At 45.8% G+C, this 26081-nt stretch overlaps 1 protein-coding gene across 1 annotated transcript; it reads left to right on the forward strand.

Annotated features, from left to right (window-relative positions):
* The first annotated feature begins 922 nt into the window (after nucleotides 1-922).
* Nucleotides 923-13769, forward strand: LOC115187625 (phosphatidylserine synthase 1). Its single transcript, XM_029746595.1, has 9 exons — nucleotides 923-1336; nucleotides 2413-2504; nucleotides 3046-3090; nucleotides 3470-3594; nucleotides 4063-4221; nucleotides 4381-4532; nucleotides 6956-7097; nucleotides 12222-12334; nucleotides 13602-13769. The coding sequence occupies exons 1-9, from the start codon at nucleotides 1152-1154 to the stop codon at nucleotides 13669-13671; spliced, it is 1083 nt and encodes a 360-aa protein (XP_029602455.1). The 5' UTR covers nucleotides 923-1151; the 3' UTR covers nucleotides 13672-13769.
* The last annotated feature ends 12312 nt before the right edge of the window (nucleotides 13770-26081 follow it).

Genomic DNA, 26081 nt, shown 5'->3' on the forward strand with positions numbered 1-26081 from the left:
AACACAACATGACAACAACATGGTAGCAACCGAACATGGTAGCAGCACAAAACATGGTACAAACATATTCTATCACAGACAACAGCATATGGTGAGCAATATGTTTGGTATAAAAATAAACAGAGTCACACATTCTATGTATAAACTCCCAGTAATGTATTGGGTAAAACACCAACGTTTCTGCCTCACTGTGCCTTCTTCAGGGTGACCAAAACGTTGGTGTTTAACCCAATACATTACTGGGAGTTTATATAGAGTGTGACTATCTTTCTTTGTTTTTATAGCTTACAGTTAATTTGCAGTTAGTCAGCACCTCTACACTAAATCATTTCTCTGGGTGTTCGCACCAAAGTTATCGTGATAATATCTTATCGTGACATCCCTGGCGATTCCCAGTCTTAGTGGACAGTAGAATAACGTTGTTTAATTCCATTATGTTCTATTCTATTATTATAATGTCCATGTTGATGGTTTTTCATACATTATGTGAAGCCCTAACAGAGAATGATAATGATATACATTTTACTAATGGCTTTTCATAATGCAGTGATTTCATGACGATCTCTCCCGCTTTTCAGATAACTAATGTAGGTTAGGAATAATGTAGATTAGGAATAATGTAGTTTAGGAATAATGTAGGTCAGGCCACTCGTGACATCAATGCTTGTGGTTGGAAAATATTCATATAACTTTTTGCCCTCCTGTGACATGAACGTAAATAACCTCACGCGGTGTGGAACTGAGCTTGGTTGAACCATAGAAATATAATCCATTCTATTTATGTGGGTTTGTCTTGGTGGTTTACAAACGTTAAGAAAATAGCGCGTGATTGATCTCATAAACTGAACCCTTCGGCTTTCCATAGTGCTACTCCCCTAGACTTACAAACCAATCAAAAAATCGAGAGTTTCTTTTCCCCTAAAACGTTTCAGTAAATTTAACCCGTGATGTTCGCACTCGCAAGAAGGCAGCAGTTCATGCGTGACTCTGTTTTTCTTTAGGTTGTGCTGTTGCGCACATATTTAACGGACGTGCGTCTGGTCGTGTTGGTCTTTACTAGAGGACAACATGAATCATTCATTTCGCTGAACGTCAATCTAAAGGAGCCCGCAGGAGGTGAGGCGGATTCCTCTGGTCGCCCTCCCGCAGTTATGGCGTCCGGATATGGGTACGAATCGCGGACCATAGGCAAAGATGATGTGAACTACAGGATGCATTTCCGTATGATCAACGAGCAGCAAGTGGAGGATATTACACTGGACTTTTTCTACAAGCCGCACACAATAACACTGTTAACATGCACAGTGCTCAGCTTGATGTATTTCGCATTTACAAGGTAAGTAGAGTGGTTAGCCAGCTAACTACTGGTAGTTAACAGTAGCTAGCTACATGCTAACGATATTGACTGGGCCAACTGCCAGAGCAGCTAAGTGTTTGTTAATGCAGTCAAAAAGTAATTCAGTTCGCTAGTATTTCCGACAATTGACATGTGTAACTTAGGTCTTTCGATGAAGTAGTTAGCTAGTTTAAGTTCTCTGGTGCGGGACTGGCCATCTGGCTCCTCTCTCGTCTCGAATGAAGGAGAATGTTTCATTTGTTTGGTTACGATGTAGCAAGTGGGCTGATTATTTGCCACATTGTGGCAAAGTGCCACGTTTGTATGTTTTCTATACTGTGGGGAAGGATCTCCCATCCTGGTTCCGGGTGGTCCATTTTTATCTGCAAGATGCATCTAGCCGTTTCTTACATCATGGGTGCGTTCAGTTCGATTGAACATTTGCTACGTTGCGGAACCGTTTGCATTGACCGTTCTTGAACAGTCTTTGAGGTACTTTGCGCCGTTTGTTGGGTGTGGCAGGCTGTGGTTGAAGCAATAAGTTACGTATTTTAAAGGAGAGCTGTGCATTTTGAACTCACAACCCAACCTCTCCCGTTTTTCAACTGGTCGTTCGTACAGCACCGTTTCCGCTACGTTTTTGCGTGCTGAACGCAGCCCATGATGCACAGCTTGTCTGTGTCCAAATAGCATCCTATTCCATATAGCGCCCTGGTCAAAAGTATTTCACTATGTGGAATGGGGTGCCATTTGGGACAAATCCCTTATCTGCTGCTCTCATCAAGAGTGGTTTATCCTCAATAACCAAATGGAATGGGGGTGTCTGGAGTAGGTCACTCAGCAGTGATGAGTGAATTCTAATATCATTTCAGCCCTCTCACTGATCTTTAATAAGTGGGATTGAAGGAGAGCACAGTACAGCAGGATATGTGGGGACAGAGGTGGGGATATAATCTGGGTTTCAAACCCACCTGTCCCATCAGTGCATCAGTTTTCTAACTGTTTTTATCTCACTGACTCTGAAATGTGTTAATGCTGGTGTTGGTGTGTGTTAATAATCCTTTTTGTTATGTTAGGGATGAGACAAACGAAGACGCTAACTTGTGGGTGGGCCTCATCCTGGTCATCTCCTTCTTCCTGGTCATCAGTGTTCTGGCCTTCCCTAACGGTAAGGACAAGCTTGTCCAAGCTGCTTCTGACATCAAATGGCACCCTATTCCCTATATAGTGCACTACTTTATACCTGGGCTCTGGTCATATGTAGTGTACTATATAGGGAATAGGGTGCTAGTGTAACCAGTGTGAAATGGCTAGCTAGTGCACGCTAGTAGTGTTTGAAACGGTGATGTCACTCGCTCTGAGATCTTGAAGTAGTTGTTTCCCTTACTCTGCAAGGGCCGTGGCTTTTGTGGTGTGATGGGTAACGATGCTTCGAGGGTGACTGTTGTCTGTGTTCAGAGGGTCCCTGGTTCAATCACAGGTTGGGGTGAGGAGAGGGATGGAAGTAACTCTGTTACACCAGGTCCTGGTAATAAAGTTGTGTTGGTACACTAATATGTTGAGATAAAAACATTGTGCTGGTGCAATAATATGTTGAGATTAAAACGTTGTATGTGTCAGACATCTCCACATGTCATTGTACCAGCCCTGTAACTCTTCTGTGTGTATGAAGTTGTTGATTCCATGTTGTTTGACACATCTCTCTCTAGGACCATTTACCAGACCACATCCGGCGATATGGCGAATAGTTTTCGGTGAGTGACATTAAGTGACAAATATAACAATCCCTTTTTTTGTATAGGCCTAGCTACCATTCCAGTTCACTTTGAATGAGCTTAACCATGAATTATCCACCCAATTCATGAGAGTTGGTACTCTCTCTAGGTTTCTTTATAGGTTCCTTCCTTCTAGGGAGTGTTTCCTGGCCACTGTGCTTCTGCTTCGGTTGCTCTTTGGGGTTTAGGCCTACTTTCTGACAGCTGTTGACGTAAAAAGGGCTTTCTAAATTGCTAAAACCAGTTTTGCCCTGATTGAATGAGATTCCGCTTAATCTGTTATTACTCTGTTAACGCCAGGTGTGAGTGTGCTGTACTTCCTGTTCCTGGTGATCTGATATCTCTCTGTTATTGTCAGGTCTGAGTGTGCTGTACTTCCTGTTCCTGGTGTTCATCATCTTCCTAAACTGGGAGCAGGTGAAGAACGTCATGTACTGGCTGGACCCCAACCTGCGCTACGCCACCCGGGAGGCTGACATCATGGTGAGTAAGCAGCAGCCTTGCTCTCCTATCAGTCTCTGTGGCTGCATCCCAACTCACCCTGTTCCCTATAGAGTGCACTACTTTTCACTAGAGCCGTGGTCAAAAGTAGTGCGTTATAATAGGGGAATAGAGTGCCATTTGGGACGCACCCTTTCTTTACTATCAGTTTTTGATCTCTTAGCAATCAGTCTCTTTGTTAGCACATTGACCTCGGCCACTTCCTGATTCTCCACCTGAGGTGCACACTTTCTGTCATGCCTTTTAACAATTGGGAAACTCCTTCCAGCCAATACTTACACCAATCCAATGCTTTTAATCCATGATGGGAAGTGTGCAAGTCCACACATTGGGGAAAAGGGTGGAGAAACAGGATACAGCCCTCTTCTAGCACCAACACTCACTTCCTCATGCTCTTGTTCTGATTGGATGTTGTTGATGTCGGCTCTGGCCGCTGTGCTCTGCTTGTAGGAGTATGCAGTGAACTGTCACGTGATCACCTGGGAGCGAATCCTGAGCCACTTTGACATATTTGCCTTCAGTCACTTCTGGGGCTGGGGCATGAAGGCCCTGCTCATCCGCAGCTACGGCCTCTGTTGGACCATCAGCATCACCTGGGAGCTCACTGAGGTACACACACACACACGCCCCAAAGCACGAACACACACACACACAAAATGTCAGAACATTTGGTTAGGAGAGTGTCAGAGAAGGAGTTTAGGAGAGCTAGAAATGATTCCTCTTCCTCTCCCTCTTTTCCCCCTCCTCATCCTCTCCTCTCCTCCTCAGCTGTTCTTCATGCACCTGCTGCCTAACTTTGCTGAGTGCTGGTGGGACCAGCTGATCCTGGACATCCTGTTGTGTAATGGAGGAGGCATCTGGATGGGTATGACTGTCTGTCGCTTCCTGGAGATGAGGACCTACCACTGGGCCTCCATCAAGTAGGTACCCATAACCCTACCACTGGGCCTCCATCAAGTAGGTACCCGTAACCCTACCACTGGGCCTCCATCAAGTAGGTTCCCGTAACCCTACCACTGGGCCTCCATCAAGTAGGTTCCCGTAACCCTACCACTGGGCCTCCATCAAGTAGGTACCCGTAACCCTACCACTGGGCCTCCATCAAGTAGTTTCCCGTAACCCTACCACTGGGCCTCCATCAAGTAGGTTCCCGTAACCCTACCACTGGGCCTCCATCAAGTAGGTTCCCGTAACCCTACCACTGGGCCTCCATCAAGTAGGTTCCCGTAACCCTACCACTGGGCCTCCATCAAGTAGGTACCCGTAACCCTACCACTGGGCCTCCAAGTAGTTTCCCGTAACCCTACCACTGGGCCTCCAAGTAGGTTCCCGTAACCCTACCACTGGGCCTCCATCAAGTAGGTTCCCGTAACCCTACCACTGGGCCTCCATCAAGTAGGTTCCCGTAACCCTACCACTGGGCCTCCATCAAGTAGGTTCCCGTAACCCTACCACTGGGCCTCCATCAAGTAGGTTCCCGTAACCCTACCACTGGGCCTCCATCAAGTAGGTTCCCGTAACCCTACCACTGGGCCTCCATCAAGTAGGTTCCCGTAACCCTACCACTGGGCCTCCATCAAGTAGATTCCCGTAACCCTACCACTGGGCCTCCATCAAGTAGGTTCACGTAACCCTACCACTGGGCCTCCATCAGGTAGGTACCCATAACTGTGACACTGGGCCTCCATCGGGTAGGTCCTCCTGACCCTGTCACTGGGCCTCCATCGGGTAGGTCCTCCTGACCCTGTCACTGGGCCTCCATCGGGTACACAAAAGTATATGGACACCTGCTCATCAAACATCTCATTCCAAAATCATGGGCATAAAAATTGAGTTAGCCCCCCACCTTTCTGCTATAACAGACTCAACAATTCTGGGAAGGCTTTCCACTAGATGTTGGAACATTACTGTGGGCACTTGCTTCCATTCAGCCATGAGCATTAGTAGGGTCGGGGGCTGTTGCTGAAACAGGAAAGGGCCTTTCCCAAATGTTTGCCACAAAGTTAGGAGCACAGAGTCATATAGAATGTTATTGTATGCTGTAGCGTTAAGATTTCCCTTCCCGAACCATGAAAAACAGACCCAGACCATTATTCTGTCAAACCCAGATTCTTCCGTCTGACTGCCAGATGGTGAAGCGTGATTCATCACTCTAGAGAACACATTTCCACTTTTCCAGAGTCCAATGGTGGAGAGCTTTACACCACTCTAGCCGAAGCTTGGCATTGCGCATGGTGATCTTAGGCTTGTGTGCGGCTGCTCGGCCATGGAAACCCATTTCATGAAGCTTGCGACGAACAGTTCTTGTGCTGACGTTGCTTCCAGAGGCAGTTTGGAAGTCCTTGTGAGTGTTGCAACCGAGGACAGACAATTTTTACTCGCTTCAGCACTCAGCGGTCCTGTTCTGTGTTCTGTGAGCTTGTGTGGCGTACCACTTCGCAGCTGAGCTGTTGTTGCTCCTAGACGTTTCCACTTCACAATAACGTTACTTACAGTTGACCGGAGCAGCTCTAGCAGGTCAGAAATTTGACAAACTGACTTGTTGGAAAGGTGGCATCCTATGACGGTGCCACGTTGATAGTCACTGAGCTCTTCAGTACGTGCCATTCTACTGTCAATGTTTGTCTATGGAGATTGCATGGCGGTGTGCTCGATTTTTATATACAGGTCAGCAACCGGGTGTAGCTGAAATTGCCGAATCCACTAATTTGAAGGGGTGTCCACATACTTTTGGCTATTTAGTGTAGGTCCTCCTAGCCCTACCACTGGACCTCCATCATCATGTAGGTCCTCCTAGCCCTACCACTGGGCCTCCATCATCATGTAGGTCCCCTCCCTCTCTCACTTTACTGGCTGTGTCACAATTGGCACCCTTTTCCCTGTATTAGAGCAGTTCTTTTGACCAGGGCCCATGGGGCTCTGCAATAGCGTCCTGTCCTGGGGGTGTACTTGTTCGTCAAGCTGCCTCACACTAACTAAACAGGAGATCTGCTTCTGCCCTATGGGCCGTTCTGGCTCAGACAAGGCTACTTGCTGTATCTAGGGAATAGAGTGACATTTGTTCACGTCTCAGAAACAAAACCGTATGGAAATTGACTTCCTACATTTTTACATTGACCTTTTAGTCATTTGTCAGACTCTCTGATCCAGAGCCACTTACAGTTTAGCGTTCGTTTAGCATTATCAGGCCCGTTGCCTGGTAATGAGGTGGACTTGAATGATTTATGTAATGGCATTGTTTTCACCCTAGTTAGCTGTGTGTTACTTATCTTTTTGTATGTCTATTCACAAGCCTTGTTAACTCTTCTGCCGTGTGTGTGTGTGTCTCTCTCTACCTGTCCAGGGACATCCACACCACGACAGGGAAGATCAAACGTGCTGCGCTCCAGTTCACCCCGGCTAGCTGGACCTACGTCCGCTGGTTTGACCCCAAGTCTTCCCTGCAGCGCGTCACCGGGGTCTACCTCTTCATGATCATCTGGCAGGTATGTTCCTGGGTTCAAACGTACAACTGTCATCTGGCAGGTATGTTTCTGGGTTCAAACGTACAACTGTCATCTGGCAGGTATGTTCCTGGGTTCAAACGTACAACTGTCATCTGGCAGGTATGTTTCTGGGTTCAAACGTACAACTGTCATTCTATTTCTAATGCACCCACGTCCAATAACACCCTATAGTGCACTACTTTAGGGCCCTGGTCAAAGTCTATCTGACCTGACAGCACCAGGTATATGGGGAGTTCTGGTCTGACAGGGGTTAGCGGTTAGCACTAGGTATATGGGGAGTTCTGGTCTGACAGGGGTTAGCGGTTAGCACTAGGTATATGGGGAGTTCTGGTCTGACGGGGGTTAGCGGTTAGCACCAGGTATATGGGGAGTTCTGGTCTGACAGGGGTTAGCGGTTAGCACTAGGTATATGGGGAGTTCTGGTCTGACGGGGGTTAGCGGTTAGCACTAGGTATATGGGGAGTTCTGGTCTGACGGGGGTTGCGGTTAGCACTAGGTATATGGGGAGTTCTGGTCTGACGGGGGTTAGCGGTTAGCACTAGGTATATGGGGAGTTCTGGTCTGACGGGGGTTAGCGGTTAGCACTAGGTATATGGGGAGTTCTGGTCTGACGGGGGTTAGCGGTTAGCACTAGGTATATGGGGAGTTCTGGTCTGACGGGGGTTAGCGGTTAGCACTAGGTATATGGGGAGTTCTGGTCTGACGGGGGTTAGCGGTTAGCACTAGGTATATGGGGAGTTCTGCTCTGACGGGGGTTAGCGGTTAGCACTAGGTACATGGGGAGTTCTGGTCTGACGGGGGTTAGCGGTTAGCACTAGGTATACGGGGAGTTCTGGTCTGACGGGGGTTAGCGGTTAGCACTAGGTATACGGGGAGTTCTGGTCTGACGGGGGTTAGCGGTTAGCACTAGGTATACGGGGAGTTCTGGTCTGACGGGGGTTAGCGGTTAGCACTAGGTATACGGGGAGTTCTGGTCTGACGGGGGTTAGCGGTTAGCACTAGGTATACGGGGAGTTCTGGTCTGACGGGGGTTAGCGGTTAGCACTAGGTATACGGGGAGTTCTGGTCTGACGGGGGTTAGCGGTTAGCACTAGGTATACGGGGAGTTCTGGTCTGACGGGGGTTAGCGGTTAGCACTAGGTATACGGGGAGTTCTGGTCTGACGGGGGTTAGCGGTTAGCACTAGGTATACGGGGAGTTCTGGTCTGACGGGGGTTAGCGGTTAGCACTAGGTATACGGGGAGTTCTGGTCTGACGGGGGTTAGCGGTTAGCACTAGGTATACGGGGAGTTCTGGTCTGACGGGGGTTAGCGGTTAGCACTAGGTATACGGGGAGTTCTGGTCTGACGGGGGTTAGCGGTTAGCACTAGGTATATGGGGAGTTCTGGTCTGACGGGGGTTAGCGGTTAGCACTAGGTATACGGGGAGTTCTGGTCTGACGGGGGTTAGCGGTTAGCACTAGGTATACGGGGAGTTCTGGTCTGACGGGGGTTAGCGGTTAGCACTAGGTATACGGGGAGTTCTGGTCTGACGGGGGTTAGCGGTTAGCACTAGGTATAGGTATTTTCCATTGCAGAAATGGTTTTGCTACGGTGTTCCCTAATGAATATGACCCTGGGTTGATGATGTAAAGCAGTGGAACTTATTCAAGTTCACCATCTATCCATCCATCCCACGGTGTGGTGGGGCGCTGTCCCCTGTCCAGAAACTGTCACATGTCTTCCGGCTAGTTTTTCACTCTTTAAGTAATGAGTTTTCAATAAGAACATGCCAGGCAGAATCCCCAAATACCGTAGCAGTCAAAAGTTTGGACACACCTACTCATTCCAGGGTTTCTTTTTTAAAACTATTTTCTACATTGTAGAATGCAAAGCTGTCAAGGCAAATGGTGGCTACTTTGAAGAATCTCAAATATAAAATATTTACTGCATGATTCTGTATGTGTTATTTCATAATTTTGATGTCTTCACTATTATTCTACAATGTAGAAAATAGTCAAAATAAAGAAAAACCCTGGAATGAGTAGGTGTGTCCAAACTTTTGACTGCTACGGTATATGGGGATTCTGCCTGGCATGTTCTTATTGAAAACTCATTACTTAAAGAGTGAAAAACTAGCTGGAAGACATGTGACAGTTTCTGGACAGGGGACAGCGCCCCACCACACCGTGTGATTGATGGATGGATAGATGGTGAACTTGAATAAGTTCCACTGCTTTACATCATCAACACAGGGTGGTATTCATTAGGGAACACCGTAGCAAAACCATTTTTGCAATGGAAAATGAAAACGAGCATTTCTTGTTGGAAAAGTTCTAGTAGTCCCTCCCTATTTTAGTCCGTTGTCTTTTATTTCTTGCCTAATGAATACAATCCAGGTCCCAGTAAGAGAGCCCCCCATATCTGCCAATACTCCTTCACCCCCCCCTTTTATCCTCAATACTGGCTGCCATGGCGATGAAAAGCTGAGCAGCTTCTCTGCTTTTTGTGTGGTGGAGAAATGGACTAGTCTCTCTCCCCTCCCTCCCCCTCTGTCTCCCGTTCCCAACACTCTGGGGGCTTGAAATAGTAATTACCCAGTCTTTGAGAGTAGATTGACGAGGGGTGGGGGGAGAGAGAGGGGGGAGATTATGGAGAGGTGGGTGAGTAGAAAGGAGGGGAGAGCAAAGGTAGAGAGAGAGAGTCCTCAGGAGTAGCTACAGTTGAGCTGCTCTCTCTCCAGAGGGCCTGTAGACAGTCTTATTTGGCCCTGAGCCTATCTCTACACTGAGAGAGAGACACACCCAGGCTCAGGGCCAAATGACAGCGTGTTGAGACAGTCTGGTTCCAGTCTCTTCATTATGCTGTACTGTGGATGATGAGAAGCGCAGGGTCAAACTGTGGGTGGGTGTGTCCAAATGTTGACATGGTTCAGGTTCACTGTTATAGTTTGTAATCCATAGCTAGGCTATGTATTCTACTTCCTCATTTGGGAGGTAGAGAGAGGGAGGAGTTGGGGCGGCAGGTAGCCTAGTGGTTTAGAGCGTTGGGCCAGTAACCAGCAGGTAGCCTAGTGGTTTAGAGCGTTGGGCCAGTAGCAGCAGGTAGCCTAGTGGTTTAGAGCGTTGGGCCAGTAACCAGCAGGTAGCCTAGTGGTTTAGAGCGTTGGGCCAGTAGCCAGCAGGTAGCCTAGTGGTTTAGAGCGTTGGGCCAGTAGCCAGCAGGTAGCCTAGTGGTTTAGAGCGTTGGGCCAGTAACCAGCAGGTAGCCTAGTGGTTTAGAGCGTTGGGCCAGTAACCAGCAGGTAGCCTAGTGGTTTAGAGCGTTGGGCCAGTAACCAGCAGGTAGCCTAGTGGTTTAGAGCGTTGGGCCAGTAACCAGCAGGTAGCCTAGTGGTTTAGAGCGTTGGGCCAGTAACCAGCAGGTAGCCTAGTGGTTTAGAGCGTTGGGCCAGTAACCAGCAGGTAGCCTAGTGGTTTAGAGCGTTGGGCCAGTAACCAGCAGGTAGCCTAGTGGTTTAGAGCGTTGGGCCAGTAACCAGCAGGTAGCCTAGTGGTTTAGAGCGTTGGGCCAGTAACCAGCAGGTAGCCTAGTGGTTTAGAGCGTTGGGCCAGTAACCAGCAGGTAGCCTAGTGGTTTAGAGCGTTGGGCCAGTAACCAGCAGGTAGCCTAGTGGTTTAGAGCGTTGGGCCAGTAACCAGCAGGTAGCCTAGTGGTTTAGAGCGTTGGGCCAGTAACCAGCAGGTAGCCTAGTGGTTTAGAGCGTTGGGCCAGTAACCAGCAGGTAGCCTAGTGGTTTAGAGCGTTGGGCCAGTAACCAGCAGGTAGCCTAGTGGTTTAGAGCGTTGGGCCAGTAACCAGCAGGTAGCCTAGTGGTTTAGAGCGTTGGGCCAGTAACCAGCAGGTAGCCTAGTGGTTTAGAGCGTTGGGCCAGTAACCAGCAGGTAGCCTAGTGGTTTAGAGCGTTGGGCCAGTAACCAGCAGGTAGCCTAGTGGTTTAGAGCGTTGGGCCAGTAACCAGCAGGTAGCCTAGTGGTTTAGAGCGTTGGGCCAGTAACCAGCAGGTAGCCTAGTGGTTTAGAGCAGTTGGGCCAGTAACCAGCAGGTAGCCTAGTGGTTTAGAGCGTTGGGCCAGTAACCAGCAGGTAGCCTAGTGGTTTAGAGCGTTGGGCCAGTAACCAGCAGGTAGCCTAGTGGTTTAGAGCGTTGGGCCAGTAACCAGCAGGTAGCCTAGTGGTTTAGAGCGTTGGGCCAGTAACCAGCAGGTAGCCTAGTGGTTTAGAGCGTTGGGCCAGTAACCAGCAGGTAGCCTAGTGGTTTAGAGCGTTGGGCCAGTAACCAGCAGGTAGCCTAGTGGTTTAGAGCGTTGGGCCAGTAACCAGCAGGTAGCCTAGTGGTTTAGAGCGTTGGGCCAGTAACCAGCAGGTAGCCTAGTGGTTTAGAGCGTTGGGCCAGTAACCAGCAGGTAGCCTAGTGGTTTAGAGCGTTGGGCCAGTAACCAGCAGGTAGCCTAGTGGTTTAGAGCGTTGGGCCAGTAACCAGCAGGTAGCCTAGTGGTTTAGAGCGTTGGGCCAGTAACCAGCAGGTAGCCTAGTGGTTTAGAGCGTTGGGCCAGTAACCAGCAGGTAGCCTAGTGGTTTAGAGCGTTGGGCCAGTAACCAGCAGGTAGCCTAGTGGTTTAGAGCGTTGGGCCAGTAACCAGCAGGTAGCCTAGTGGTTTAGAGCGTTGGGCCAGTAACCAAAAGGTTGCTATATTGAATCCCTGAGCTGACAAGGTAAAAATCTGTTGTTCTGCCCCTGAACAACCCAGTTAACCCACTGTTCCTAGGCCGTCATTGTAAATAAGAATTTGTTCTTAACTGACTTCCCTAGTTAAATAAAAAATAATTTGTGGCTGTATTCAGTGTGATTGAAATGCAGCAGGGCTCGACGCTGACCTTTTTTACAAGTAGCACGGGTGCCTAGGTTGTAGAGCCCTGTGGGGTGGGGGATGGGGGAGCTCTGTAGAGCCCTGTGGGGGGGGGGGGGCTCTGTAGAGCCCTGTGGGGGGGGGAGCTCTGTAGAGCCCCGTGGGGGGGGTGGCTATGTGATGGTGTCTATGATAACTCTCTCTGTTTCTCCATAGCTGACAGAGTTGAACACATTCTTCCTGAAGCACATATTTGTGTTCCCGGCGTGCCACGCCCTCAGCTGGTGCCGGATCCTCTTTATCGGCATCATCACAGCTCCCACCGTGAGGTAGGACCTCACCCCTCGCCTGGGCTGATCCCCCCCCCCCCCTCTCCTCTGTTCTCTTCTCCTCTCCTCTGTTCTCTTCTCCTCTCCTCTGGTCTCTCCTCTGTTTCCCCCCCCTCTCCTCTGTTTCCCCCCCCTCTCCTCTGTTTCCCCCCCTCTCCTCTGTTCTCTTCTCCTCTCCTCTGTTCTCCTCTCCTCTCCTCTGTTCTCTTCTCCTCTCCTCTGTTCTCTCCTCTGTTTCCCCCCCCTCTCCTCTGTTTCCCCCCCTCTCCTCTGTTTCCCCCCCTCTCCTCTGTTTCCCCCCCTCTCCTCTGTTTCCCCCCCCTCTCCTCTGTTTCCCCCCCTCTCCTCTGTTTCCCCCCCATTCTCCTCTGTTTCCCCCCCCATTCTCCTCTGTTTCCCCCCCCTCTCCTCTGTTTCCCCCCCCTCTCCTCTGTTTCCCCCCCCTCTCCTCTGTTTCCCCCCCTCTCCTCTGTTTCCCCCCCTCCTCCTCTGTTTCCCCCCCATTCTCCTCTGTTTCCCCCCCATTCTCCTCTGTTTCCCCCCCCATTCTCCTCTGTTTCCCCCCCTTTCCTCTGTTTCCCCCCCCATTCTCCTCTGTTTCCCCCCCCATTCTCCTCTGTTTCCCCCCCCCATTCTCCTCTGTTTCCCCCCCTCTCCTCTGTTTCCCCCCCTCTCCTCTGTTTCCCCCCCCTCTCCTCTGTTTCCCCCCCTCTCCTCTGTTTCCCCCCCCTCTCCTCTGTTTCCCCCCCCCTCTCCTCTGTTTCCCCCCCTTTCCTCTGTTTCCCCCCCCCCATTCTCCTCTGTTTCCCCCCCCATTCTCCTCTGTTTCCCCCCCCATTCTCCTCTGTTTCCCCCCTCATTCTCCTCTGTTTCCCCCCCCCCCCTCTCCTCTGTTTCCCCCCCATTCTCCTCTGTTTCCCCCCCCATTCTCCTCTGTTTCCCCCCCCCTCTCCTCTGTTTCCCCCCTCTCTCCTCTGTTTCCCCCCCTCTCCTCTGTTTCCCCCCCCCTCTCCTCTGTTTCCCCCCCCTCTCCTCTGTTTCCCCCCCTCTCTCCTCTGCCCCCCCTTGTGCACCAGTCTTTAGAAAACTCGTCAGTCCAACCGTCAGTGTTTGTCCAACATCAGAGTTCTTCTTCCATGTCAACATGTCTAGAGGTAAAGGCTATGAGAGGGCAGCTCTCTGTCTGTGGTAAACTGGTTCACATGTCTGCCTTTCCGTCCTGTATTTGTCCTGAGCTGTTGTGGTGTTTTCTCCCTGTGTTTTTCAGGCAGTACTATGCCTACCTCACAGACACACAGTGTAAGCGTGTTGGGACACAGTGCTGGGTGTTTGGGTGAGTTATTTCATTAGCTACTACCATGACAACAGTAGATGTCTGAGGAGATAAAGCTGTTTACTCTGCTGTCTGCCACCATTAAACTACAATACACATCTACGTCTGGTCCATGATTTACCTTTAGTCAACAACTGAACAGAGCTCTTTGACGGTGTGGTTTCTACCGTTGGGCTGCGTATTGGTATGTAAACTAGCAGTGTGAGGGTGAAGACATAGTGATGGAGGCTAGGTTAATGTTAACACACCTTTAACAGCCTGGAGGACTGAGAAACTCTAGCTGGTTAGGGCTGTACACACACACACACACAGACACACACACACACACACACACAGACACACACACAGACAGTCTGACAGCGTAGCACTACAAAACAATGGGCTCCATTATCCCCCAGCTAAACCCTGAGTATTAAAGACTGGCCGTATTAAAGTCATTACTAAGACACATGGTGTAGGAGTGTGTAGGGTAGAATACTCTAGAATACTGGAATCACTAAGTCAGTAGAATGGTGTATTCTGACTGTTATTTATGTTTACATCTCTAAATCAAATCAAACTTTATTAGTCACGTGCTGAATACAACAGGTGTAGACCTTACTGTGAAATGCTTCCTTACAAGCCCTGAACCAACAATGCAGGTTTAAAAAAAATGGAGTTAAGAAAATATTTACTAAATAAACTAAAGTAAAAAAGAAAGTTTTAAATAACACAATACAATAACAAGGCTTTATACAGGGGGTACCGGTACCGAGTCAATGTGCAGGGGTACAGGTTAGTGGAGGTCATTTGTACATGTAGGTAGGGGTATAGTGACTATGTATAGATAATAAACAGTAAAGGGTTAGTGGAGGTCATTTGTACATGTAGGTAGGGGTAAAGTGACTATGTATAGATAATAAACAGTAAGGGGGTACAGGTTAGTGGAGGTCATTTGTACATGTAGGTAGGGGTAAAGTGACTATGTATAGATAATAAACAGTAAGGGGGTACAGGTTAGTGGAGGTCATTTGTACATGTAGGTAGGGGTAAAGTGACTATGTATAGATAATAAACAGTAAGGAGTACAGGTTAGTGGAGGTCATTTGTACATGTAGGTAGGGGTAAAGTGACTATGTATAGATAATAAACAGTAAGGGGTTAGTGGAGGTCATTTGTACATGTAAGGGAATACCCCCCTGATTTGGACAAAATAACATGGCAACATATTGGCATAGCACGAATCATACACACGATTGCAAAAACCACCCAAAGCGGCCCATCTCCGGGCCAATCATATGGCAATTTTCCGATGGCAATTGCCAATTGTAACACCCCAAATTTCCTTTAGATGGCGAGCGTGCTCCACCTTGGTTTTTCATACAGCAAATGATACCCAATTCTTACCCAAGTCTCAGATTTTGATAAAATGATATTTTTTTTGAAAACTTAGCATCTTGTAAAAAAGTGGTTTCTGGACCGTTTTTCGATTTTTTTTCGATTGTTATGTCAATTACACATGTATAAGAGCTGTATGAACATGCTTCTGACGTTTTTTATTGATGTCGTTTTTTGGGTTGCTTTTGCTTGTGCGCAAGGCATATGATTTGTGCATTTTGAATATGATTTCATAGGAAAAAAGTGACATTTTTTTTTTCTTTTTTTTTGCAAAATGACATATCCAATGCTTTTTTTTGTCACTTGTGGAAGTATTGCAAGTGCCAAATTACAGCAAATATCCAAAAGATAGCTAGAGCTCTCCGCAGTGAATTTTCATATTGCAAATGTAACACAATTCAAGTCCCAAGTGTCAAATTTTGAAAAAATGACATATTTTTTGAAAACTTTTCAACCCTAAAAAAGTGGTTTCTGGACCGTTTTTCGAATTTTTTTTGATTTTTATGTCAATTACACATGTATAAGAGCTGTATGGACATACTTTTGACATATTTTATTGACATAATTTTTTGGGTTGTTTCTGCTTGTGCATAAGGCATATGTTTTGTGCATTTGGAATATGATTTCATAGGAAGTCAAAAGTGACATATTTGCTTGTGCATAAGGCATATGATTTGTGCATTTGGAATATGATTTCATAGGAAGTCAAAAGTGACAAATTTATATTTTTTGCCAAATGCCATTAGAAATGTGCAAATGAAATGTCCAATTCTTTTTTTGTCAATTATACATGTATGAAAGTATTGAATGTGCCAAATCAGTATGTTTGTCCGTTTGCCATGTACGATCATAGGAAGTCGGTTTCCAAACCCAAAAGTCAGTGAACCATGGTCCAAATGGCATTTATACTGCCCAAATGATATATATCCCTATGTTGAGCCATCAATCAACGCAGATGGTCTACTTGTCATGTATGATGAGGGAGAAGTGGGACTCTGTTGCTTTTAACATTTTTAACGAATTTGACATGCTCAGAATGCATAATTGACTGGCCCGATGATCTCGGGATGGCCGTGCAGTGACTGTGGTTCCTCTCCATCGCTCGTTGTGTTGATTTCATCATGTCAACTTTGGTGATATTTTTTGCTGTTGAATCATCTTGCAAATGCGCGTTACATTTGCAATATTGCGCGTTACGTTTGCAATATGATTCAATGGGCATTTAGCATCACAAATTTAGGCATGCTCAAAAATACTGCAGAAATGCATTATTGACTGGCTCGATGAACTCGGGATGGCCGGGCAGTGACTGTGGTTCCTCTCCATTGCTCGTCACCCAGCAGTCAGCGTCCATCAGTCAATTAGATGTCATTTTGACACCAAACTGATAGCATCTGACACCAAATCCACTTTTTCCAACTCGTATAGAAGCCAACTATCACATATGTCAGAGAAGGCCCATAATTCACAGTGCTTTCAATTTTAACCATAAAAAAACCTAAAACACATAGTTACGTTATAGCTGCGGGTCCAGCTCTGACATTATGTGTAGGCCTATGTGAGGCGACCCCGAATCCCAAGTTTCGGCTCGATAGGTCATTCGGTGCCCGAGCAATGGCCTAATTGGTGCTGAAAATCCACTTTTTCAGGGCGTTACTACGGGGTCCCTGAATGAGCTATCGGACAGAGACATTGGGGTCCGTCTCTATGGGCCAAGGCGGTTTCAATGCACCTAGTCTTGCGACTCTGGGACATTTCTACATGTCGCCATGTCCGTGATATTCAAAATGAATTGAAAATATTGCAAATGTACGAGGCGGTTTCTCGGTCAGAGAACCTTCTAGAGCCCCATAAATCACCGTGCACTATCGACTTGAGCTCTAGAACAGGTTTCTAAAATTTCGGAGCTCTAGGTCTGACGGTTCTTGAATCGTTTGAACGAAAGTAACTATTGAAGGCGGTATAAGCCTCTAAGCCCCACACTATGTACCTATGGCCAAATTGTGTGTGTGTGTTTTTGTTTTTTTTGCAAAAAGAATAGACACACGTTGTCTTTGGGGTAGGCATATACAGAATCCTGAATATGAAGTCTCTACCTTAAGAATTGACTGAGTAACAGATGGTTGAGTTGCGTGATTTTCACTATCTGCAGGTGGCAATATGACAATAGCTCTTGGGTGTTTTTAACCACTTCCGGTTGTCACAGGAAGCTCTTGCTTCACACACGTTGTCTTTGGGGTAGACATAAACAGAATCCTGAATAAGAAGTCTCTACCTTCAGAATTGACTGAGAAACAGATGGTTGAGTTGCGTGATTTTCACTATGCGCACGTAATATGACAATAGCTCTTGGGTGTTTTTAACCACTTCCGGTTGTCACAGGAAGCTCTTGCTTCACACACGTTGTCTTTGGGGTAGACATAAACAGAATCCTAAATAAGAAGTCTCTACCTTAAGAATTGACTGAGAAACAGATGGTTGAGTTGCGTGAATTTCACTATGCGCACGTAATATGACAATAGCTCTTGGGTGATTTTAACCACTTCCGGTTGTCACAGGAAGCTCTTGCTTCACACACGTTGTCTTTGGGGTAGACATAAACAGAATCCTGAATAAGAAGTCTCTACCTTAAGAATTGACTGAATAACAGATGGTTGAGTTGCGTGATTTTCACTATCTGCAGGTGGCAATATGACAATAGCTCTAGGCTATTTTAAACCACTTCCGGTTGTCACAGGAAGCTCTTGCTTCACACACGTTGTCTTTGGGGTAGACATAAACGGAATCCTGAATAAGAAGTCTCTACCTTCAGAATTGACTGAGAAACAGATGGTTGAGTTGCGTGATTTTCACTATGCGCACGTAATATGACAATAGCTCTTGGGTGTTTTTAACCACTTCCGGTTGTCACAGGAAGCTCTTGCTTCACACACGTTGTCTTTGGGGTAGACATAAACAGAATCCTGAATAAGAAGTCTCTACCTTAAGAATTGACTGAGAAACAGATGGTTGAGTTGCGTGAATTTCACTATGCGCACGTAATATGACAATAGCTCTTGGGTGATTTTAACCACTTCCGGTTGTCACAGGAAGCTCTTGCTTCACACACGTTGTCTTTGGGGTAGACATAAACAGAATCCTGAATAAGAAGTCTCTACCTTAAGAATTGACTGAATAACAGATGGTTGAGTTGCGTGATTTTCACTATCTGCAGGTGGCAATATGACAATAGCTCTAGGCTATTTTAAACCACTTCCGGTTGTCACAGGAAGCTCTTGCTTCACACACGTTGTCTTTGGGGTAGACATAAACGGAATCCTGAATAAGAAGTCTCTACCTTAAGAATTGACTGAGAAACAGATGGTTGAGTTGCGTGATTTTCACTATGCGCACGTAATATGACAATAGCTCTTGGGTGATTTTAACCACTTCCCGTTGTCACAGGAAGCTCTTGCTTCACACACGTTGTCTTTGGGGTAGACATAAACAGAATCCTGAATAAGAAGTCTCTACCTTAAGAATTGACTGAGTAACAGATGGTTGAGTTGCGTGATTTTCACTATGCGCACGTAATATGACAATAGCTCTTGGGTGATTTCAAACACTTCCGGTTGTCACAGGAAGCTCTTGCTTCACACACGTTGTCTTTGGGGTAGACATAAACAGAATCCTGAATAAGAAGTCTCTACCTTAAGAATTGACTGAGTAACAGATGGTTGAGTTGTGTGATTTTCACTATATGCAGGTTGTCCATATGACAATAGCTCTAGGCTGTTTTAACCACTTCCCTTTGTCACAGGAAGTTCTTACTCAACACACGTTGTCTTTGGGGTAGACATAAACAGAATCCTGAATAAGAAGTCTCTACCTTAAGAATTGACTGAGAAACAGATGGTTGAGTTGCGTGATTTTCACTATCTGCAGGTGGCAATATGACAATAGCTCTTGGGTGTTTTTAACCACTTCCGGTTGTCACAGGAAGCTGTTGCTTCACACACGTTGTCTTTGGGGTAGACATAAACAGAATCCTGAATAAGAAGTCTCTACCTTAAGAATTGACTGAGTAAGAGATGGTTGAGTTGCGTGATTTTCACTATGCGCACTTAATATGACAATAGCTCTAGGCTGTTTTAACCACTTCCCGTTGTCACAGGAAGTTCTTACTCAACACATGTTGTCTTTGGGGTAGACATAAACAGAATCCTGAATAAGAAGTCTCTACCTTAAGAATTGACTGAGAAACAGATGGTTGAGTTGCGTGATTTTCACTATGCGCACTTAATATGACAATGGCTCTTGGGTGATTTTAACCACTTCCGGTTGTCACAGGAAGCTCTTGCTTCACACACGTTGTCTTTGGGGTAGACATAAACAGAATCCTGAATAAGAAGTCTCTACCTTAAGAATTGACTGAGTAACAGATGTTTGAGTTGCGTGATTTTCACTATCTGCAGGTGGCAATATGACAATAGCTCTTGGGTGTTTTTAACCACTTCCGGTTGTCACAGGAAGCTGTTGCTTCACACACGTTGTCTTTGGGGTAGACATAAACAGAATCCTGAATAAGAAGTCTCTACCTTAAGAATTGACTGAGTAACAGATGGTTGAGTTGCGTGATTTTCACTATGCGCACGTAATATGACAATAGCTCTTGGGTGTTTTTAACCACTTCCGGTTGTCACAGGAAGCTCTTGCTTCACACACGTTGTCTTTGGGGTAGACATAAACAGAATCCTGAATAAGAAGTCTCTACCTTAAGAATTGACTGAGAAACAGATGGTTGAGTTGCGTGATTTTCACTATGCGCACGTAATATGACAATAGCTCTTGGGTGATTTTAACCACTTCCGGTTGTCACAGGAAGCTCTTGCTTCACACACGTTGTCTTTGGGGTACATATAAACAGAATCCTGAATAAGAAGTCTCTACCTTAAGAATTGACTGAGTAACAGATGGTTGAGTTGCGTGATTTTCACTATGTGCAGGTTATATGACGATAGCTCTTGGGTGTTTTTAACCACTTCCAGTTGTCACAGGAACCTTAGAATCGACACAGGTAGACCTCACAGTAGCCTGATGGATTGTTGTAGAAGACAGGTTCATAAGGCATTCATAACCCACATAGGCTTCAGGTTGAATTTTGGAGAATAGTCTATGTATTCCTATGGGGAGAGAAGTCATTGCACACAGTTTGATCTAAACACCTTCTTTTCACTGTGAAGGGTTAATGCCACAGGGTCAAGGTTGGCTTGCACAGATCGGGAGGACCTCAGGAACGCTCCTGGTTCCTCTCCATCGCTCGTTGTGTTGATTTCATCATGTCACCTTTGCTGATATTTTTTGCTGTTGAATCATATTGCAAATACACGGATGCGCATTTGCAATATGATTCAATTGGCATTTAGCATCACAACTTTGGCATGCTCAAAACCACTGCAGAAATGCATAATTGACTGTCCCGATGAACTGGGGATGGCCGTGCAGTGACTGTGGTTCCTCTCCATCGCTCGTTGTGTTGATTTCATCATGTCAACTTTGGTGATATTTTTTGCTGTTGAATCATGTTGCAAATGCGCGTTACATTTGCAATATTGCGTGTTACGTTTGCAATATGATTCAATGGGCATTTAGCATCACAAATGTGGCATGCTCAAAACCACTACAGAAATGCATAATTGACTGTCCCGATGAACTGGGGATGGCCGTGCAGTGACTGTGGTTCTTCTCCATCGCTCGTTGTGTTGATTTCATCATGTCAACTTTGGTGATATTTTTTGCTGTTGAATCATATTACAAATACACGGATGCGCATTTGCAATATGATTCATTGGGCATTTAGCATCACAACTTTGGCATGCTCAAAACCACTGCAGAAATACATAATTGACTGTCCCGATGAACTGGGGATGGCCGTGCAGTGACTGTGGTTCCTCTCCATGGCTTGATGGTGACATTAGACAAGTGGGATTGTCGTTTTTTAGCGATTTTTTTGAAAAATGTCCAAAATGACTTGGTGCGCCCCATACTGGATGGGCACTGATGGAAGGTTCTCCCTACCCAACCGTGGACCCCTTGCACCACCCTAAAGGCATTTAAAAGCCTTCTAAAAAATTACTCCTGGTAACCCATTTCGGGTCACCATGTGCACGGATGCGCATTTGCAATATGATTCAATGGGCCTCAACATCACGAATTTGGCATGCTCAAAAACACTAAAGATATGCAAAATTGACTGTCCCGATGAACTGGGAATGGCCGGGCAGTGACTGTGGTTCCTCTCCATGACTTGATGGTGACATGAGAGAAGTGGGATTGTCGTTTTTTAGCGATTTTTTTGAAAAATGTCCAAAATGACTAGGGGCGCCTTATACTGGATGGGCACTGATGGAAGGTGCTCCCTACCCAACCGTGCACCCCTTGCACCACCCTAAAGGCATTTAAAACCCTTCTAAAAAATTACTCCTGGTAACCCATTTCGGGTCACCATGTGCACGGATGCGCATTTGCAATATGATTCAATGGGCCTCAACATCACGAATTTGGCATGCTCAAAAACACTAAAGATATGCAAAATTGACTGTCCCGATGAACTGGGGATGGCCGGGCAGTGACTGTGGTTCCTCTCTATCGCTCATTGTGTTGATTTCATCATGTCAACATTGGTGATATTTTTTGCTGTTGAGTCATATTGCAAACGCACGTTACGTTTGCAATATAGCGCGTTACGTTTGCAATATGATTTAATGGGCATTTAGCATCACAAATTTAGGCATGCTCAAAAATACTGCAGAAATGCATAATTGACTGGCCTGATGAACTCGGGATGGCCGGGCAGTGACTGTGGTTCCTCTCTGTCGCTCATTGTGTTGATTTCATCATGTCAACTTTGGTGACATTTTTTGCTGTTGAATCATATTACAAATACACGGATGCGCATTTGCAATATGATTCAATGGGCATTTAGCATCACAACTTTGGCATGCTCAAAACCACTGCAGAAATGCATAATTGACTGGCCCGATGAACTGGGGATGGCCGTGCAGTGACTGTGGTTCCTCTCCATCGCTCGTTGTGTTGATTTCATCATGTCAACTTTGGTGATATTTTTTGCTGTTGAATCATCTTGCAAATGCGCGTTACATTTGCAATATTGCGCGTTACGTTTGCAATATGATTCAATGGGCATTTAGCATCACAAATTTAGGCATGCTCAAAAATGCTGCAGAAATGCATTATTGACTGGCTCGATGAACTCGGGATGGCCGGGCAGTGACTGTGGTTCCTCTCCATTGCTCGTCACCCAGCAGTCAGCGTCCATCAGTCAATTAGTTGTCATTCTGACACCAAACTGATAGCATCTGACACCAAATCCACTTTTTCCAACTCGTATAGAAGCCAACTATCACATATGTCAGAGAAGGCCCATAATTCGCAGTGCTTTCAATTTTAACCATAAAAAAACATAAAACACATAGTTACGTTATAGCTGCGGGTCCAGCTCTGACATTATGTGTAGGCCTATGTGAGGCGACCCCGAATCCCAAGTTTCGGCTCGATAGGTCATTCGGTGCTCGAGCAATGGCCTTAATTGGTGCTGAAAATCCACTTTTTCAGGGCGTTACTACGGGGTCCCTGAATGAGCTATCGGACAGAGACATTGGGGTCCGTCTCTATGGGCCGAGGCGGTTTCAATGCACCTAGTCTTGCGACTCTGGGACATTTCTACATGACGCCATGTACGTGATATTCAAAATGAATTGAAAATATTGCAAATGTACGAGGCGGTTTCTCGGTCAGAGAACCTTCTAGAGCCCCATAAATCACTGTGCACTATCGACTTGAGCTCTAGAACAGGTTTCTAAAATTTCAGAGCTCTAGGTCTGACGGTTCTTGAATCGTTTGAACGAAAGTAACTATTGAAGGCGGTATAAGACTCTAAGCCCCACACTATGTCCCTATGGCCAAATTGTGTGTGTGTGTTTTTGTTTTTTTTGCAAAAAGAATAGACACACGTTGTCTTTGGGGTAGGCATATACAGAATCCTCAATATGAAGTCTCTACCTAAAGAATTGGCTGGATGACATAGGGTTGAGTTGCTTGATTTTCACTGTGTGCAGGTTATATGACAATAGCTCTTGGCTGTTTTTAACCACTTCCGGTTGTCACAGGAAGCTCTTACTCAACACACGTTGTCTTTGGGTTAGACATAAACAGAATCCTGAATATGAAGTCTCTACCTTAAGAATTGACTGAATAACAGATGGTTGAGTTGCGTGATTTTCACTATATGCAGGTTGACCATATGACAATAGCTCTTGGCTGTTTTTAACAACTTCCGGTTGTCACATGAAGCTCTTACTTCACACACGTTGTCTTTGGGGTAGACATAAACAGAATCCTGAATATGAAGTCTCTACCTTAAGAATTGACTGAATGACAGATGGTTGAGTTGCGTGATTTTCACTATATGCAGGTTGACCATATGACAATAGCTCTTGGCTGTTTTTAACAACTTCCGGTTGCTCCAGGAACCTTAGAATCGACACAGGTAGACCTCACAGTAGCCTGATGGATTGTTATAGAAGACAGGTTCATAAGGCATTCATAACCCACATAGACTTCAGGTTGAATTTAGGAGAATTGTCAATGTATTCCTATGGGGAGAGAAGTCATTGCACACAGTTTGATCTAAACACCTTCTTTTCACTGTGAAGGGTTAATGCCACAGGGTCAAGGTTAGGCTTGCACAGATCGGGAGGACCTCAGGAACGCTCCTGAGGTTGAATTGTGCTTCTAACCCTAATGGTTCTCTCACTGTCACCCATAAGCACTTGACATATTGGTGCAGGCCTCATTTTGGGCCTAGTTTTCTCACGGTCGCTGCGCTCATACCGAGCAAGCTACGGTCAAGCGGGGCGTCTCATTGAACTCGTCTCAGCCTAGAGATAATGGTAATGCCATTGCAGGCTCTTTGTGTCTTTAAGCACCGCACTGTGTCACTCCGTCCTTGCTGTGTGTGTGTTTGAGAGAGCTTTTCTTTGACATCTGATGGGATAAATGACTGATTTACAGTTCATGAGGGTTGCCTAGTCACACATATGAAGTTGTGGAAAGATCTGACCTTTTTAACCCTTCAAAACAGCCCCTATGACACCATTATAAGGCATTTCTGGTTGACACAGGAATCTGAACGTTAGGCTCTTATAGAATATTGAGTTTTAAGTGTTTCTGTTAAGAACTGACTTATTTACAGAGGGTTGAACAAGTGTGTGTTGTTTCAGAAAATCACAGAAAATCACAGAAATCTCGCAGAGCTCCGAAACCTGCCTTAACGGACTCATCTGAACACGCTGCAACTGGATATGTAACTTTTTTGAAAAAAAAAACCTCTTGTTGTTGAATATCACCAATGTGTCATTGTACAATTTCTCTGAAATGAACATTGGTAAATGCATGGTTCCTTTTCTCCTGACACCGTAGGCTCATGTAGTTTGATGTGAAGCGGTCAAATCAGCACTCTATTTTCCTCTTTGACTTTCAATCCCAGAAAAATAGCCTTAACTCGAAAAGCGTCGAGGCCTCGACTCCATCCTGTTCGGGGCCAACTGCCCATTATGCCAAACCCACGCAGACCGAGTTTCGTCTTTGAATTATCTTCCGTTTAGGAGAAAAAGCCGTGTCGCGATAGGTGATATATGTTACATTTGCAATATGATTCCATACGCCCTCTCGTGGAATAATCCGGGACTGCAAGGAAATGACCAAAATTTGAAAATTTAATTAAACGGAAACCGAAGGTCCGAGAGACTCCGTTCGATGACTTCCTGGAAGATCCGGCCCCCGCGAGCGGCCCGACGCCGTCCGCGGATTTATCGGACGTGGTCGGACGTCTAGTAAGGGAGGGTACATTTGCAACATGGACTTTCTCACTAACCATACGGATGGCGCACGCGACGTCCCTTCGTACATGTAGGTAGGGGTAAAGTGACTATGTATAGATAATAAACAGTAAGGGATACAGGTTAGTGGAGGTCATTTGTACATGTAGGTAGAGGTAAAGTGACTATGTATAGATAATAAACAGTAAGGGGGTACAGGTTAGTGGAGGTCATTTGTACATGTAGGTAGGGGTAAAGTGACTATGTATAGATAATAAACAGTAAGGGGTACAGGTTAGTGGAGGTCATTGTACATGTAGGTAGGGGGTAAGTGACTATGTATAGATAAAAACAGTAAGGGGGTACAGGTTAGTGGAGTCATTTGTACATGTAGGTAGGGTAAGTGACTATGTATAGATATAAACAGTAAGGGGTTAGTGGAGGTCATTTGTACATGTAGGTAGGGGTAAAGTGACTATGTATAGATAATAAACTAAAGGGTAGTGGAGGTCATTTGTACATGTAGGTAGGGTATAGTGACTATGTAGATAATAAAGTAAGGGGGTACAGGTTAGTGGAGGTCATTTGTACATGTAGGTAGGGGTAAAGTGACTATGTATAGATAATAAACATAAGGGGTTAGTGGAGGTCATTTGTACATGTAGGTAGGGGTATAGTGACTATGTATAGATAATAACAGTAGGAGTACAGGTTAGTGGAGGTCATTTGTACATGTAGGTAGGGGTAAAGTGACTATGTATAGATAATAAACAGTAAGGAGTATAGGTTAGTGGAGGTCATTTGTACATATAGGTAGGGGTAAAGTGACTATGTATAGATAATAAACAGTAAGGAGTACAGGTTAGTGGAGGTCATTTGTACATGTAGGTAGGGGTATAGTGACTATGTATAGATAATAAACAGTAAGGGGGTACAGGTTTAGTGGAGGTCATTTGTACATGTAGGTAGGGTTAAAGTGACTATGGATAGATATAAACCTAAGGGGTAAGGTTAGTGGAGGTCATTTGTACATGTAGGTAGGGGTAAAGTGACTATGTATAGATAATAAAGTAAGGGGGTACAGGTTAGTGGAGGTCATTTGTACATGTAGGTAGGGGTATAGTGACTATGTATAGATATAAACTAAGGGGTTAGTGGA

This window comes from Salmo trutta, unplaced genomic scaffold (genome assembly GCF_901001165.1).
Source record: "Salmo trutta unplaced genomic scaffold, fSalTru1.1, whole genome shotgun sequence".
NCBI lineage: Eukaryota > Metazoa > Chordata > Actinopteri > Salmoniformes > Salmonidae > Salmo > Salmo trutta.

Coding starts and splice junctions, on each gene's coding strand:
- LOC115187625 (XM_029746595.1), top strand. CDS start 1,152: ATGGCGTCCGGATATGGGTACGAATCGCGGACCATAGGCAAAGATGAT. Junction 1,337..2,412: donor ATGTATTTCGCATTTACAAG/GTAAGTAGAGTG, acceptor TTGTTATGTTAG/GGATGAGACAAACGAAGACG. Junction 7,098..12,221: donor TCTTCATGATCATCTGGCAG/GTATGTTCCTGG, acceptor GTTTCTCCATAG/CTGACAGAGTTGAACACATT.